At 42.8% G+C, this 14321-nt stretch overlaps 1 protein-coding gene across 1 annotated transcript in view; it reads right to left on the bottom strand.

The window, feature by feature from the left end:
• Positions 1–14321, bottom strand: part of apmap (adipocyte plasma membrane associated protein) — a 73251-nt gene that overhangs the window by 42116 nt on the left and 16814 nt on the right. The window contains exons 2-3 of the mRNA XM_084021964.1: positions 12916–13032; positions 11215–11330 (exon numbers count right to left, since the gene is read on the bottom strand). Coding sequence (XP_083878090.1) covers positions 11215–11330; positions 12916–13032 — 233 coding nt within the window. The remainder of the gene's footprint in view (positions 1–11214; positions 11331–12915; positions 13033–14321) is intronic.

The raw sequence follows: 14321 nt of genomic DNA, 5'->3' as shown, positions 1-14321 counted from the left end.
AGCGGCAGCATGCAGCAATGTTTACGTGGATGTATCGCTATGGCTCGCCTATGTGGCTCAGGTGAAGTTGCTGGGGCCAGTATTGTGTGGACAGATCCTTTTACTAGGGTCAGTGTCTAGGCAAAGCCAGCTTTGTACTGACCCTCGTTACTGAAGCAGCTCGATGTGAAGTGGTTAGCACACACATAGAAGCTAACATGGACCGTAGCCGTAAAAATGAAACGCAAGAGACCAGACCCAGACCGCCGTGCACGGTTGCTCTGTCGGGCTCCGTCCGACCGGAGGCAGCAGTGAAGACGCACCAGAGCGCGTGAGACAGAGGGAGGATTGTCTCCAGCTTCACCTGCACAGGGATTTATTCACGGAGCACCAGCCGGATTACCCAGCGCCATGACCGATAAGTTGGGCTGCACTCTCCGTGCACGCCGTGGGTCCGTGCATGCTCTGGGTCCGTGCGTGCTGTGGGTCCGTGTGTGCCCTCGGTCTGTGCGTGCTGTGGGTCCGTGCGTGCTGTCGGTCCGTGTTGGTCCGTGCTGCTGTCGGCCTGGGCTGTCAGTCCTGCTGTCGGTCTGTCCGCGCTCTCCGTGGGTCTCTCTGGTTGGCGCTGTCTGTCCGCTTTCTCCGTTCGTGCTGTCAGCTCTCAGCGCTGTGTTGCGAAACGCCCCCTTTCGGATCTCCTATCATGCAGAGGAGTTCGGGCTTATGCAAATGACTCCTTTTGTTACGTAAAGAAAGGAGCTGAATCTGAACAGCCTGCAGGAGCACCGTTTTACCAGAGGATGGGCTGCAGAGACCATGCAGGAATTGCTTGTTTTCCTCATCCTGGGAGTTGGCAGGCTCAGGGAGGACCAGTTTATAGATGTAGAGACCAGAGAAAACCTGTTTTTCATAATATGGCCCCTTTAGGTCCTTCCTTCCTGCTGCTGTCAGACTCTACAAAAAGAACTGCTCCCAATAGACCTCATTCTGCACTCTATACTTTATTGTAAATTGTAAATAAAAACAAAATTCACTGCTGGTAATTTTTTGTACAATATCATGTTTATATGTATATAACAAGTCTACTCTATTTCTATTCTATTTTTTAATTTATATTGTTCATTTTTGCTATTGTTATTATTACTATTGTGTTTTTTGTAACATACTGTCCTTTGGCTGCTGTGGCAAACAAATTTCCCCGTTGAGGGACAATAAAGGAATTCTGATTCTGATTCTGATTAATATTGAAGTTTTGCCAGAGTCTGTGTTAAGACGGATGTCATTTACAACTTTAATAAGGGCCGTCTCGGTGCTATGAAAAGGTCGAAATCCTGACTGGAAGTTGTTGTGGCAGCCAGTTGAAGCCAGGAAGTGATTTAGTTGTTGGAGGTTAACTTTCTCAATTATTTTACTTATGGAGGGTAGATTTGAAATTGGTCTGTAGTTGTTGATAATAGAGGCATCTAGGCTCCGCTTTTTTAGAAGAGGTTTAATGACTGCAGTTTTCAAGGACTTTGGGAAATTGCATGATTGAATAGAGTTATTTACTAATTGCAATACGTCTGTATTGTAGGCAGTCAAAAACATTCTTAAAAAAGTTGGTAGGTAAAGCGTCAAGGCAGCAGGTGGATGATTTTAGATTTGTCACCGTTTCCACTAGAGTTTTAGAGTCTATGGCATTAAAGCTTCCCATCATTTCTGTGTTACTTTTGCCTGAACAGGGTGGTGATCAGACTTTTTTGTTTCAGATATTAATGGCGCATCTGATGCCTTCAATTTTATCAATATAAAAGAATGCACTCATTGCATTTCTGCTTGGAATGGAGTTTAGCTGGTATTTGTGTTGGGGGGTTGGTCAGTCTGTCAACAGTTGTGTTGGGACCTCACCATTAGGACTACACAATGCGGCCTACAAAAGCCTCTACATCCGGTCAGAACAAAGGGACAAAGCAGATCAAAAACTACAACTGCCATTTTGGTTTCACCTCGCAACTGGTGCCCTAATGGCTGACAACCACAGGTACCCCAGGGGGTCCCCGGGAGCAGCCGTGAGCTATATAAACTGGTGTAAACTTAAGTACTCTCTCTTCCATCGCAACACCACGTTGCAAGAGGAGGTGGACTCGTCCACCGCAGCACACCGCTGCAACAGGAGACCAACTTATAACGGCTGCAGCATTTCCTTTGTCCTAGGCCACAGTCTTCTCCCCGATCTCGCTGGACGAGCGACAGACTGTTTTTCCCCGTTTTCCGCGACTCGCCCCCTTTTCTTTTACTCGTTTTTGGATCCTGAGAGATCGCCACAACCGCGCGATCCCATGTTTACCTGCAGAAGAAGAAACACAAATGGTTTCTTTATTTCAGCGACCAGCCGGAAGCCCCGCTCCTGTCTGAAGTCAGCTGACTAAATTGCCAAGCGTGCGATTATATTGTTGGCCGCGGAAGGAAGAAACACTAACACAAAACTGTTTTCTTTATTCGAGCTTGATCGACGAGAGGAAAAACGCTGCGCTCTCGTCTGGACTTAGCCGACTCATCACGTCCCCCGCTGACGCCGGGGACTCACGAACTACCGCCGCCGCCCGCCATCGCCGGGACGGACTCGCAGCCTACGCAACGACACCAGTAAGAGGCTATCAGTCTGGGCAGAGACATAAGTTTGATAGTGTAGGATATGCTTGTAATTCTTGTTAAGTTTTGATCACGGACTGCCGAGTCCGTTGCTTCCTGTGTTGTTGTATTTGAATGCTGATTGTGCACCTACGCCGCTGGGTTTCATTTCGGCAACAGTGCGTGTCCAACCTCGGACACATTCACAAGCTCAGTAAGTGATCTACCATCAGTTAAAAGACCGGGGTCCCGCCGAATGAACGCCAGTTCATTCACGGGCTCCCGTGTGATGGTAATAGCTTACTGATCCTTTGTGTATTACGCGTGCATTCTCTCTCTCTTTGTTCTGGCTAACACACATGTGCACACACACACACGTATCCTACGCCAGCTGTTTCCGTCTTCGGACGCTAAGGACATAGCTCCATCTGGTGGCTGTACCCGGCCATCTCTCGCTCTCTCTCTCGCGATTCTATCGGACGTCAGTGGCTCCGCCCCTGAACGCTGTGAGGAATAGCTCCATCTGGTGGCTGCATCCGGCCATCTCTCCCTCTCTCTCTCACTACTCCATCTGACGTCAGTGGCTCCGCCCCTGAACGCTGTGAGGAATAGCTCCATCTGGTGGTCGCGCCCGGCCATATCTCTCTCTCTCTCTCTCTCTCTCTCTCTCTCTCTCTCTCTCTCTCTCTCTCTCTCTCTCTCTCTCTCTATACACACACGCATGCACACGCACACACACACACACCCCCACACACGCGCTCCACGTGTGTCTCTTCCTTTGTTTAGGTTAGCTTTGTGTGTTAGGTAGTTAGGTAATAAGGCTTTGTTAATTGCAGTGTTATTGATTGTGATCATTATTACTGATTTTAATAACTCTTATTATATTATAACTAGCGGTCTCTTGTGCTTGTTGTGTATATGTCACTGGATAACAGCAGGTTGTGAAGGCTAGTGCTCGAATTTCACGCCTTTTTAATTGTTCGATTGTTTTTATACTTTTATGCTAATGATCACGATGATTGGCATGTGAGTATAAGACCTTTATATTGAGACTGAATACAGTTTTTGGTTATCTTTTCCCTGATCCCAGGGTGGTGCCCCGTTTATTCATGATTATATCATGATAATATATTAAATATAATTATTAATATCGATAATCATATTGACATCAATAATTAGCTGCTGATAACCAAATCTGCTCCTGCTACTACCCCAACAGTTGCTAATAGGGTTTTCGCCTTATTAGTGTTGTTGTCTATGATATTGGAGAAGAATGTTTCTTACGCACTTTTTAAGACTAAATTGTAGGCCCGGAGGCTCTCTTTATAGATGTCATGGTGAATATGAAGTTTAGTACGCCGGATTCGTTCAGCCTTCCTGTACTCTCTTCTCTGGGCTATTACAACAGCAGCTTTTTCTCCAGGGTGCCTTTTGCTTACCAGAAATCATTTTAACCGTAGCAGGTGCAATGACATATATGACATTCAGAATTTTGGAATTAAAGATGTTTACAAGATCATCAGCATGACATGGGTTTAGAGGTGGTAACGAGGAGATAGCGTTTTTAAAGAGTACATTGGAATGTTCATTGATGTACCACTTTTTGACCTTATTTGTTTCTGTTTGTGTCAGGAATGAAAGAAATATTAAATAAAACACACAAATGATCAATCAATAAATGATCAGTCACAAAAACATCAGAAACATTAAGACCTTTTGTGATTATCAGGTCCAGGGTGTGTCCCTTACAATGACCAGGGGTGCAAACTCATCAGGGATGAAAAAGGTGACAAGGACCCAAACCCCCTCGCGGAATATATATATATATTATATACACACACACAATATATATATATATTGCATATGCTTCAATGTTATTCCAGTAAAACACAAATAAGTTGCGGCTATTTAGCTTGGATGGTTATCAATTTTCACAACCCCTTTAACTCGTCCTTGATTCTTTTCCGAACAAGGGAATGAGAAATGAAGCCAGTTCTTTGTTTTTTACTTCCGTTTATTAGAATTTGACATGGGTAACTCACAGAATAAACATTTGAAATACTTCCTACTTAACTCCCTTCCCATTTGGCTCCCCCCACCCCAACCCAGCATCCCTTGACAGAAACAACAAAAACACAACCAAATATTTAAATAAACCTTTGTATACAATATTGAACTACATACAAAACTAAATAAATAAACATGTCAGGTACACAAAAATCTCAAATCTTTTTTGCCTTTACCAGTACTTCCAGTGCCTTTTTCCGCTTTTGAGCGGTTATGTGCCTCAATTTGGCTTGCCTGTCCTCCTCCACTGCAGTCTTTCTGCTTTGCTCGCCACTGGTTGATGGCTGGCACTCAAACTCTTCCTGCCTCTCTTTTTTTTTTCAACATGGCCTGTTGTCTGCGAGCCTTGTCCAATGTTCCTGCAGTGTGGATGTTCCTGCAGAGGACCTTATCGACCCTGGAGAGCTTCACATCATCTCTCTTAAACATCTGGATGGCCGTCTGACTCCTGGACCTGAGGGCATATTTGGTTGTCTGGATAGCATTGTAGGTTGCCATGCTCATTTTGGTGCTTTTGTTGGTTATTATGTCTCCCATGGCACTGAATGATGATTCTACCATGGGTCCGTGGAAAATGGAGAGAGCCCCTCGAACCACATGGTTTAGGCCTGGGTACCTGCCAGTGTCCATCACTTTTGCCCACCATGTTGTCACCATTGCTGTACAGGGGAAGGGTAGAATCCACATTGAATTTCACCACTTCCAGTGGCACGTCACACTGGGGTGGCACCAAGTGGCCCATCATCCCTGGCCCTGACAGCCGCTTCAGCAGTATTCCAGTCTCTGAGTGGCCTCTTACCAATGGGTCCAGAGCAGACAGTGCCTGTAGGGTCCTGCTGTTCAGTGGCAGCTTTTTCTGCATGTAGGCTGCTGTTGACATGTATGCAGTCTTCACTGTGTCGAGAAACTGCAGCACAATCGGATGACTTGGATTTTCTGCCTTGAGTTTCTCAGCCACCGGTCCGACATAAAACTCCCTGAGAGGCAGCATTTTGTCCCTGAACTCCATCTCCATGAGCTTCTTCGGTGTGGTGTGAAGATGCTCAGCCTTGACAAAGCATGCCATGAAGTTGGTGACCACTCCAAGCTGCTTGTCATGCAGTTTGTGGACAAGGGTTTGGCTACCCTGGAACACCATCACATACTCCTTGAGGATTGGAAGGACACCAAGGTAAGCGCTCAGCTGGAGGTTAGTGTTGAGACTCTCGAACCAGAGTTTCTTCACCACCCTCTCTTTTCTGTCCTTACCAACCTGTGTCATTCCTTTTTTGGAGAGATCCTGGTGGAAATAGTTGATCCTGGCCTTTGCCCGCTCACCAACACTATGGTCCTTGTAGATCTCCTGTAGGACTTCTTCGTAGAGGGTCTGGTCTGCCTTGCTAAGGAATCCATAGTAGAGCACCTTGTATGCCGGCAACATTCGGCGAGTGCTGATCCCCACATCATAAGCCGACAGCCACCGATGTGCCACAAACCGTTGTGGGTTCGTTCCCTGAATGCCCATAAACTCACAGATCTCAATCAGGTATTTCGACTGGTCTGAAGCCCACTGGTGGTCTGTGTGTAGGTCAGAAAAGAGCTGCTCTAGGTGGTGGCCGAAGGGGGCAGCAAACTGTTTGGCGGCATTATGGATGTGGTGGCAAGAATCTCCATCAACATCCAAGAGGTTTTGGCAGTGCGTCCCTCTGATTCTGGTCTCAAGCCCAGACTTGCTCCCACGCATGACATTACAGGAGTCCATCATCATACTGATGAGGTTGGCAAAGGGAATGTTATGGTCATTGAAAAAGGTCACCAAGGCCGTTTCCAAATATTGAGCCGTTCCCTTTAGGACTTCAATGGAGCCAAGGTGTTCAACAACCACATGCTTAAGCTCCTGATTAAAGTAGCACACAAGAATGGACAACACCTTCTTATTTGAGTTTGATGTGCTCTCATCTAAATTAATTGAGAATGGTGTTGATCTGATGCGCTCATACGTCCTCTCGGAGAAGGTGTGCCCCAGGCCCTGGACCATCTTGTATGAGGCAGCAGTCCGGGACAGCTTCATGCCCGTCAAAGCTGGTTTATCCCGAGCCAGTGTCTGGGCAAGCTCAACAATGACAGGAGCTACAGATAGGGGGAGGGAATGTTCTGCAATGGTTCCAAGAACCAGTGCCTGAAAAAAAAAAATTGTTAGTATTTTATATGATACCACTTGCAAAGCACATTCTTTATTAAAAAAATGATTTCCTTGTCTCCTTATCTAGGCTTAATGTAATGATCTATGACAACAACTAGCACATACTGGCTAACCAACACTCACTTCTGCATTTGCTACCCTTTCAAAGAGTGGTACTGGCACCTTCACTCTTTCCCTCATCTGCTCAGGGCCTGGCATTGAGGAGCTCTGCTGTGATGGGCCGGGCATTGATGAGCTCTGTTGTGATGGGCCAGGCATTGATGGTCCCTGCTGTGACTGGCCCTGAGTTGTTGACACTAATATGCTACGTGTGGTCATAATACCCACCACCTTTTGGGTATGTTTTTCTGTTTTACAGTGTGCCAAAAGGGCATGGGAGCCCTTGGTAGAATAATTTATCTCTTTGCAGCAGAGGCTGCATCGGGCATGGCCTGGTTTGTCAATTTTTTTGAAAAATTGAGAAAGTGGAAACACATATTCTACTCCCTTCACATTGCTCTTAGAGTCTAGCTTCAGCCAGGACCAGGACCATTTGCACCTTACTCCTGCCTCTAGTTGAGCCACAGTAATGGCATCCTCCTCCTCAAAATCTCTCATTCTGAAAACAAACTGAAGTGGGAGAGTGGTGAATTTGCTAGCTAGGCTTTCATACTTAGAACAACTAAAACGTGCTTTACATTGCAATAAACAGGCATATTATAAAACAGTTAAGGTATAAAAAGGCATTTTAAATATTGGCTAGCTAACTACGTTGGCAAGCCAAAAGAAAAAAAAATAACTTGACAAGGTAACCTGCATAATTACTTATTGTATTGTATATAATATACAGATTGCTTACCGTAAAACGAGAGCAGCTTCCTTAAGTGTTGTAACGTTGTCTCGCTGGACAGCCGGCATGAAGGACCGTTGTGAACAATTTTTTCTATATTTTTGCTAACGGGACATAACGATGCGTTTCAACGCGTAATTCCGCCTCGTCATCATTAAACAAAAGTCATTATGAAACGCAAAAAACAAATAATGATCAAATAAAATACATATTAATATGTATCTACTGATCTGTGCTTTAAATGTCATTTTTATATGATTACAATGATCCCAAACATTTTAATAATCAAAATCGCTGAATTTGACCATGTCCTGTTCATACAGAGAGGAGACTCGCGAGATGAGGCAGCGACAATCCCTCACACACTGGGTTGAGCGCATGCCTTTTGCTTTCTCATTGTTTGTCATCCCTGAAATATTCGTATTTTATTTTACAATTTATATTTGTATTTTATTATGTCGTTTGTATCCATAGAATAGGTAGTGTATTTCACGTATGTGTAGAAGCTATTTAGACATAAAACCACAGTGAAAAAGCATGGAAGGCATACCTAACCTCGGCCTCACTGAAGGGGGCTGGCGAGAGCCTGGAAAATGGACTTCCCTTCCCGTGAAGGTATAAATAATGGGAGACCAATGCCAGGGCTAAAAGGTTTGCTTCAAACGACGGAACATAAAATAACTCGATCGACTCCTCACATTGAAAGACAAACTGCTTTGAAAATATTTGGAACCTCAAGAATAGATTTGACTCTGGACGAACGGAATAAATATTAGCAAGGGGAGGTAGGGGGCTTCTCACCCCTCATTCACTAACATTACATCGATATCAGAGTAAGCCTTTGCTCCGTTGATTTTCCATTATCTATTTTAGGTTTTTTTTTTTAATGTGAAGGTATGGTAGGTACATTTAACGTTGTTTTCTCGCTTAGATTTTTCAAAGGTTCCTGAGAAATAGACACTGTACTATCCGATAACACCGTTATTGTAACCAGCAAAAATGGTTGTGATTTGCGATGCGTATGTCAGCGAACTGTCTGACATTAGCACGTTAGCCTACGTTAGAAAGCCTGACGTTTTTGAAGCGTACCAACGTCACTCCTGTCTAGTACAGCATCAAGGCAGCTACAGACCCGAAGATGACATTATTACACGGGTTGGCCAAACGAACAAGCTTGGAATAAATATTTATGACAGCTTGCGTTCGCCGATTACTTGGACGCCCCCCCCCCCCCCCCACGAAATATTTTTATTGCAGATCTCCATGAATCACACAAATGACCTTTTTCGGAACAAAAACGGCGAATTTCGCCGAAAGGTGACAAGTTTGCATCCCTGAATGAGATGACCCTTACAACGTGAGATTTCACATGTTGAGAAAGGTCAAATGTGTCTAGAATAGGGAAAAGTTCTTTTGCACCCTTGTCATCCAAATTGTCAATATGAAAATTAAAGTCACCAGTTATAACTAGGCAGTCAAAGTCAGTGGAGATGTTAGACAATAATTCAGTAAAATCATCGAAAAACGATTGACGAATATTTAGGTGGCCTGTAAATAATTAACAGGAGAACTCTGGGAGAGCATTTCAACACAGCACAAAGGTATTCGAATGATGGAAAAACACCAAGTGACATCTGTTTCCTCTGAAATGTATTTTTAAATATAGCAGCAACCCCTCCACCTCTTTCCCCAGATCTACATTGTAATGGGAATCTTGGATGTTTGTTATTTATAATCAGAATATTTGTCAGGCCAGACGTCGATCCGCATCTCCTCATCTGACTGTTATGCTATGACGAAAATGAATGCCTGTTTGTAGATGATATGAACATGAGTGCCACATTGACCTTGCCTGTACCTACCCAATTCTACGCTTTTGCCTTTAGCAATGTAGCACAGGCTCAGGCTTATCTTGTTTGGTAGGCCTCCTCGCGTAGCGTTGAGGAAGTCGTAAAAATACTGAAAAATGTCTGTTTTATCTAGAAGAAAATATAATCCCACTGGTTTTGTAAGTATCCAGGCGCTGCTACTCTTTGTTTCTTATTGCAGACCTGCAAACTCCTCAGAGGAAAAAAGGTGACAGTGTCACGGGGGGATTTTTTTTTTGATGGTACTATGCAAATGACACTAGTCTGAGCGTGACTTAACAAAACTCAGCATACTTTCTCAAAAATCATTGTCATTGAGGGATTTGCGCGGTAGCCAGGCGACCGTCTCATCCAATGGCGAGCTCAGTTGGCGCTGTGTGCTTCAAGATTCCGATTGGCTCAGAGAAATGTCAATTATAAGAAAGATTCTGAAGCAAGTGCTGAGATTCCGATTGGCCCAGAGAAATGTCAATTATTATTGTTCAATAACGAAAAACCATGCAAAAGTGCATTCAACCTTTCTCCGTGAACAAAAACTACAGCTCCCATGATGCCCCGCGGCAAACCAGGAAGTGCAGCCCCCACGTCAAGTGCCGGTCCCTGTGATTCACTCATCAAAACTAAACAAACAAGTATGGATAAACACGGATGGAACAACAACGTTATAAATCCAAATATTATCTTTATGTGCCACAGCTTCACCATTTCATTAACTTTTAACTTCTATTGTCAGTAACTTAACTGCTTGGATCTACCGGAGAATAGCGTTATCGCGTTTGCTTTAACGTACAATACAGGGGAGCGGACAAAACACAGAGCGACGATACAGCATAGCGTTAGCAGACAACATGAAGCGTACAACATGAAAGCACACAAGAAAACAAGAACTTAAGAGAGCTTACCAAGTGGCTGCATACCTGGTTGAAAGTCAGTACAAAGAAACTACTCTTGCGCTTCCTTTTCACGGAGTAAACACCGGTCACATGGACCCACATTCACCCATCTCTTAAAGAGGAACTACACCATTGGGCTGCTGAACCTCGAACGGTTCTCAATGAATATTACTTGCGGGATTTTAGCTCTGGATTAACATACACAAAAATAAAAAATAAACTACACAAATGACATAACTGCACAGAAAACACAACAATAAGAATGATCCAATAATTGTTGGCAATTCTGGACCCCCCCCCCCCAAAAGAAAACTCTCCGGTTCTACACGATCCACGTGAATGACCAAATTGACCAAGAAAACGGCGATTGTCGCCGAAAAGCGACAAGTTTGCAGCTCTGTTATTGAGGAGGAGCAGATAGTAGCAAAAAATAGCAGAAAATCGCTAGCAGAGGTGAGAGCAAAGAGGAAAAGCGTCTGCACTGTGAGAAAGCCGGAAGCAGAGAGCAGCTGGCAACCAAACTGAGGAACTCTGATTAAACAGTTTCACATGTTTGCTTCACCACGAGCCAGACAACAGCCAGAGAGTCAGTTTGTTTTACTTCAGTTACGTTTAATCTAAACTCAAGTTAACGCTGAAAACTAAACTAAAGTTCAAACTAAACTAATCTTAACACGGAAGCAGCTTAACTAAATTTGAAATGAACCAAATCAACTAAACTTAAAACCAAACCAAACTAAACCAAGCTAAACTAAATTAAACCAAACCACACCAGATCAAACTGACCTCCGATGTTGGCGATAGACTCTGGTCCGGTGATCTGGTCTTCAAACAGTCTCTGAGCCTCTCGGAGCTTCAGGTTCGGCTCCCAGCAGCCCTTCATCACCGGAGGCTCCTTCAGACTGCAGGACACAAAACAAGTAGGAGGGGGCAGTAATCATACAAGGAAATCTTTTAAAAGTCATTTTTATGACCAAATATTAGTGCTCCTGTTAATGTTACACGAGAAGGTACGATTGATAAAGTTAAAAATGAAAGTCTTTATTCACTAAATATTTCAATTTATTTAATTAAAATATTTCAAAATGTTTCACAAATTAACACTACGATTCTCAAAACGTGTTTTTACTCCATTCCATTCATTGTCTACCGCATATCCTGTATTCAGGGTCGCAGGGGGGGCTGGAGCCGATCCCAGCTGTCATTGGGCGAAGGCGGGGTACACACTGGACAGGTGGCCAGTCCATCACAGGGCTGTGTTTTTACTAAATTTTTCTTTTTATAAAAATGTTTTTCTAGAAATAATGTTTTAAAAAAATTAAAAAAAAGATTGTGTCCAAATTAATCATTCATTATTAACCAGGAGAAGCTGCAATCAGCAGATACATTATTCAGATATTTGCAGTACAGAGTTCAAATATTCACAAACAGCAGTCAGTAAAATCCAGTTGGTCATTGGACCTTACCCAAGGAATGTTAGAAATGCATCAATATTCATATGAATAGAGATTAATCTAATGTGGAATTATTATTGCAAAGAGATCTGGGACTTGGAATTAAAAGAAAATCTCTAAAAACAACGGCAGAATGACGTAGGGAAGTAACACTTTCACAATAAAAAATATCACAGAATTCACAGTTCATTGATCCTCTGCAGAATGAATCAACAACTCTGGGTTCAGGTTTAGGAAGTATTCAGGGTAGATTATTGTTTATTAGGAGACATTTTGATAAACATGTTAAAAATAAATATTCACATTCATTATTGTGGATGTGAATACACCCTCCAGGATTAAGTAATTATTTACTTATAATTTTTTATTATAAGTAGCAGGATTCACAATATGAGCATGGATCGGGGTTTGTGCTTACATTTGCAATAGGCTCATCTGTTAACAGTCAGCTGTGCGTTTATATACAAACTAATCTCCAAACATTTTACAGGTTCTTTTTAAGTTTTGCAAAACTTGGAGAACAACAAGGGTTCAGGGAACAGCTGCATGTAAACAAAAATATTAATATCAACTACTACATGATATATTACCAAATGATGTAATAATAAATAATATATTACCAAATAATTTACTACTAAATAATATATTACCAAATCATTTACAGCTAAATAATTTACTACAAATAATTTTTCTAAAACATATTTCTTAGCAAAGTAATTTACTACTAATTAAATTACTACGATATCATTTATAACAAAAATACATTTCTACTAAATTATGCCAAATAATTTTCGATTAAATAATTTAGTCATAATTTAGCAATTTATTACCAATTCATTTTCTACTTAATAATTGAATACCAAATAATGTATTTATTATATTCATTTATTGATCTCATATCTTGCACCTTTCCTGAAAAATATCTTCCTTTTCAAACTTTGTGGTCTTTTCAGATCTGATGGCGTTTACACAAGCTGTGATTTTTTTTTTAAAGGTTTTAACAAATGTAATGTCCTGCTGGGCTGGAACTCACATGAATACTTCGGGGTGGATTGGGGACTCGAGGATGAGGATGATGACCAGGAGAGGAAGAAGCAGAAAGCTGCCCAGAGAGAGCAGAGTCACCTGGAAAACCTTCCCGCTGTAGGTGCTGGGAGAAACAACATTTTTAACTTGAATACTTTTACTTCATATTTTTCACAGTCTACAGCTGATAGGAAGTTTTATTGTCTGAATATTATTAAAGAGTAGAAAATCATTGTCTCCGACTGCAGATTGTGGAAAGAGGAGCATTAGTGAAAAGAACACATTACCTGTTCAGTTAGCATCAACATAGCTAGCAATAATGCTAATAGCTAGCATTCACATATCTAGCGATTAGCATAGATCACTCATTTGCTTTGCAACTTCACAAATGTTTATGACAATTTAAAGACAGCATAGGTCATTTGGAAAAACCACAGACATTGACTTTGAACATATCACCGAACAGAATAAGTCCTGCCCCCTTCTTTCAGACTCTGTTCAAAACCGCTGCCCCATAACGCCAGACGAGTACTTGAGATAGGCAGAGTGCAATCAGGAAGTAAGCATTGACAGACAGGCAAGCAGTCCAATTATTTTCTCCAACCCAACTTTTTTGATTGGACGGGGTTTTTACAGTCCTGCCACGGACACAGATGACATTTTTAAATGTTTGTCAGAGCATTTAATTTAGTTATTGCTATGTTATGAGGATTTCAAGTTAAACAGAAAGTGTTTCTGAATAGAATCACCTACTCAACTGTATTTGCTCTAAATTAGCATAAGTTAATTGAAAGGCTAATGGCCAGTGAAATCCAGCTACATGTTAAAGTAATGTAGACCAAAGCCCAGCAATTCATGTGGTGCTTTTTATGTTCTGTAAATCTCATCTCTTCTTCAACCGCTTCTCTGGTGTCGGGTCGCGGGGGCAGCAGCTTTAACAGGGGACCCCAAACTTCCCTTTCCCGGGCCACATCAGCCAACTCTGACTGGGGGATCCCGAGGCGTTCCCAGGCCAGTGTGGAGATATAATCTCTCCACCTAGTCCTGGGTGTTCCCCGTGGCCTCCTCCTAGCTGGGTCCCTCATGGATGACTGAGCTTCTCACCCTATTTCTAAGGGAGAAGCCAGCCACCCTACTGAGGAAACTCATTTCGGCCGCTTGTACCCATGATTTAGTTCTTTCGCCATGACCCATCCCTCATGACCATAGGTGAGGGTAGGAACGAACATTGACTGGTAGATCGAGAGCTTTGCCTTCCGGCTCAGCTCTCTTTTCGTCACAATGGTACGGTACAGCGAATGCAAAACCGCCCCCGCTGCTCCGATGATCCGGGAAATCTCACGTTCCATTGTCCCCTCACTCGCGAACAAGACCCAGAGGTACTTGAACTCCTTCACTTGGGGTAAGGACTCA

Source organism: Eutrigla gurnardus, assembly GCF_963514095.1.
Source record: "Eutrigla gurnardus genome assembly, chromosome: 11".
NCBI classification, from domain to species: Eukaryota; Metazoa; Chordata; class Actinopteri; order Perciformes; family Triglidae; genus Eutrigla; species Eutrigla gurnardus.
This window is presented reverse-complemented; position numbering and strand designations above follow the sequence as displayed.